The sequence below is a fragment of the Octopus bimaculoides genome, chromosome 4, assembly GCF_001194135.2.
Source record: "Octopus bimaculoides isolate UCB-OBI-ISO-001 chromosome 4, ASM119413v2, whole genome shotgun sequence".
Classification (NCBI taxonomy): Eukaryota; Metazoa; Mollusca; class Cephalopoda; order Octopoda; family Octopodidae; genus Octopus; species Octopus bimaculoides.
In genome coordinates, this window is record NC_068984.1 from 59,400,677 (window position 1) to 59,404,922 (window position 4,246).

The following is a 4,246-nucleotide window of genomic DNA, read 5'->3' on the forward strand; positions in this document are numbered from 1 at the left end:
CAAGTCATAACCTTATCCATCTATTGTTTTCATAATCGGTCATAATGTCTTATGTTTAAGATGATTCCCATGCTTTCCCTGATGAGAAGGTTACAATTTTAATATCAAAGATCCCTATGGATCACACAGGTTGTAATCCTTTGAAACATATGTAGGAATAAAGTATGCAATTATAACATGCGTTTTCTCCATTCCTTAAATTCTTAAATATACTCAAATACCCAAAATTTCAAGGAGTTCCTGCCTTAAAAACAGGAACTAAACCACAGTTATTTTGTGTTCTTTGCTACATTGGTTTCTATTAACCCATTTATTCTATCAGAAGAATTTTTATTCATTAAGATAGAAGAAATACACATAATTATATATATATATATGTATGTATGTATGCGTATATATATGTATGTATGTATCTATCAGGGCCGTTGTGTGGCACGTAAAAAGCACCATTCAAGCGTATTCATTACCAGCGTCACCTTACTGGCACTTGTGGTGGTGGTACGTGGAAAACAACATTCGAGCAAGTGCGTTGCCAGTGCCGCTGGACTGGCTCCTGAGCAGGTGACATGTAAAAACACCTTTTGAGCATGGCCGTTGCCAGTACCACCTGACTGTCCCTCATGCCGGTGGCACGTAAAAGCACCCACTACACTCTCAGAGTGGTTGGCATTAGGAAGGGCATCCAGCTGTAGAAACTCTGCCAGATCAGATTGGAGCCTGGTGCAGCCATCTGATTCACTAGTCCCCAGTGAAACCGTCCAACCTATGCCAGCATGGAAAGCGGACGTTAAACGATGATGATGATGATGTGTATGTATATATATATATATATATATATATATATAGATCGCCATGATAGATCACTGACCACTACATTTATATTTTTTTCTCCTTGTTTCTCTCCTTATTTCTTTCTGTGTTCCTTTCAGTTGAAGAGCGTAGCTCGAAATGTCAAAGACCTTCTCTATTCCCGAGCGTTAAACTAATACATCCATTTGTTGTTTACACCACCTGTCTTCGTCTGTTGTTTTTTCGTAAATTCTCCCATATATATATATATATATATATATATATATTTATATATATATGCTGATTAATCATTCCTTTATCTTTTTCCATTATTTTCCTCCGTCATTTCTTTTCCTTATGGTCTCAAATGTGGAATCACCAGAGTAAACGTAGATTTTCTTTGTCAAGAACTGAAAGTAGCGGCACATTTGTTTCACTACCTTCATCATTCAGTACCAAGCATGACTTCAATCGTTCTGGCAACACTAGAGCTTTCCAAAAGAATATTGCTGAACAAGTGGAACCCATTCCACTACCAGCACCCAACCAGTATCAGGTAAAGAAATAATTATTTTGATATTTCCTTATTAACTCATTTTTCCTTCTGTTAATCTCTAAACCAGTGTTTCTCAACTGGGGTTCCCTCGAACCCTAGGGTTCCGCAAAAGGTCCCTAGGGGCTCCGCGAGAAAGAGTGAGATAAGTTAATGCTAATTTCACAATCATAATATTACCGTACATGCACAACATATTATTAGTTACTGCAATATTGGAATATAGACATCATCCTATCTGACCTATTACGTTATCAAAAAAAAAATAATAACTGCCATGCATGCATGTATGTATGTATGTATGTATGTCATTATTCAGTTTATTTCAAGATTTCTTGCCAATAAAGAAAGAACCGGTTTCTAACTTAGATCCAAGGTTCCTTCATTGGAATTTCAACATCAACAGCAGGGTATTTTTGTCTGTCTGTCTGTATGTATGTATGTATGATTTTTATCACATGAGCTACGATGAAAAAATATGAGAAAGATATGATATATAATATTTTTTGTGCAGGGCTTCCTTGAGACATGTAATTTATTTTAAGGATTACACAAGGGTAAACAAGTTGAGAAAGACTGATCTAAACATTATGAATTCAGAAGAACACAATGGTGGTGGTAGCAATGGCAATGGTAGCAGTAGCAACATGTTGGGAGGGATGAAGGAAGGAGGAGGAGGAGGGTGATGACGATGAGAACAATCCTGTTGTTGTTTAGTCCTTAGGTCAGCTCAGTCATCAAAACTGTTCCAGTCATGCCCATCCTGTCTTTTCCTTAGATATTGCATATCTAACAATGCAAGTTGGCTGAACTGGAATATATGTCAAAAAGGATTTAGTTTCATCCTTCAAATTTCACTTGTATAGAGTTAACTATATGTTTTAATAACCTTATCTATGCTCAACTCTATTGAAAAACATGAATACTGTCTATCTTTTTTTTATGTCAATTCAAGGTCAATAAAATAAGTACCACTTGAGTATTGGGGTCTATGTAATTGGCTTATCTCCTCCCCTCAAATTAGTGACCTTGTGCCAAAATTTGAAAACAATAGTAATGCTTCTTGATGTTAGTATACTTGATATTCTTTCAAATGACTTTCTGGTTATTTATCCTGCTTTTCCAGCTCTTCTTTTGATTTTAAGATAAGTGTATTATGACCTGTATTTCAGGATGGTCATTTTTTTTCTTGCCAAATAAACGCATGTACTATATGTTCATTCTTCATTCCTTTATTATTGTTCTTCTTTTATCCTGTGTCCATTGTCTGGAAATCTTTCATCACACACCTGTGACCTCTTCAGCAACTCATCCATCTCATGTGTTTCCACTGGAGAGGTCACAGGTGTGTGACGAAAGATTTCCAGACAATGGCCGTAAGATAAAATAAGAACAATAATAAAAGAGTGAAGAACAAATTTATAGTGCATGCATTTATTTGGCAAGAAAAAAATATTGACCATCCCAAAATATTACAATATCCGTTTCAACACATGATTTCACATCAAGAACCTTACAAAACAAATTCATAAATGCATTAATACCATTAATTTTAAAATAAAGGTCACTAGTTCAAATTTAGCCTGGTGCCATGTACATAATCAAGAATTAGACACCTAATGACCTGTTTATCATCAGGTCATTAGGTGTCTAATAGAATACCTTTAACCCTTTTGTTACCATATTTCTGCCAAAATACACTGCTTTTGTTTCAATTAATTTTTGAACACAATGAAGAATTTAACAAAATAGCTGTCATTTTCAAGCTGGTATTTGAAACATAAATTAAAATGAAATTTTGGTGGAAGCTTTCAATTTAGATCACTTTAAACAGGCACTTTATATAACAGAGCCAGGAGCAGTCTTGGGTAGATTGATCTCAAATGGGTTAATCCTATGATTAAAGGTTTTCTAGCCATGAGCCACCTTTTCATTTTCTACATAGTATATCTAGGACTATATTATCCTATGCATCCCTACTTAAGTCTTTTAAGACAGGAGGGTATGTTTCAGAGGAAATTTCACTGTCATTTTTAATCACCACATAGAAGCTCTTTTGTTGGTTTGTGATGGTGATAATGCTGTTACTAATGCTTTGTTATTATTTTCCCTCAAGTTAACTCTGATCATGTAGACAATCTTGTTTTTTCCTTTTTTCTAGAACGTTGAATGGCCACATAGACGTTCCCTTTTTGATATAGTTAAGGAGTCTGCTTTACAGCCATATGGTTTCGGGTTCAGTTCCACTGCATGATACAGCAGACAAGAGTCTATTATTTTAGCCTTTGGTTTAAGGCAGTGAGCTGGCAGAATCATTAGCATATCAAGCGAAGTGATTAGTAGTATTTCCTCTGTCTTTTAAGTTCTCAGTTCAAATTTGCCTTTTATCCTTTAGGGATCGATAAAATTTGCCTTTCATTCTTAAGGGGTTGATGAAATTTACCTTTCATCCTTTAAGAGTCAATAAAATAAGTACCAGCCAAGCACTGGAGTCAATGTAATTGACTTATCCACTCCCTAAAACTTGCTGGCTTTGTGACAAAATTTGAAACCAATATTCTAGCCTTTGGTTGACCAATGCCTTGCAAATGAAATTTGGTAAGCAGAGGCCATATAACTGTATGAAAGCCTGTCATGTATGTGTTGTGTGTATACACACAAATATATATTCATATCTATCAAGATATCTATATATATATATTAGCATGGGTTGGACGATTTGACTGAGGACTGGTGAAACCGGATGGCAACACCAGGATCCAATCTAATTTGGCACAGTTTCTACAGCTGGATGCCCTTCCTAACGCCAACCACTCAGAGAGTGTAGTGGGTGCTTTTACGTGTCACCCGCACGAAAACGGCCATGCTCGAAATGGTGTCTTTTATGTGTCACCCGCACAAGCC

The 4,246-nt window shown here is 36.0% G+C and overlaps 1 protein-coding gene across 3 annotated transcripts in view; it reads left to right on the forward strand.

Moving 5' to 3' along the window:
- LOC106881804 (O(6)-methylguanine-induced apoptosis 2) overlaps positions 1-4,246 on the forward strand; it is a 64,124-nt gene that overhangs the window by 17,698 nt on the left and 42,180 nt on the right. For all 3 annotated transcript variants that reach the window (XM_052967122.1, XM_014932319.1, XM_014932318.2), the window contains exon 4: positions 1,172-1,345. In XM_052967122.1, the coding sequence (XP_052823082.1) occupies positions 1,172-1,345 (174 nt within the window). The remainder of the gene's footprint in view (positions 1-1,171; positions 1,346-4,246) is intronic.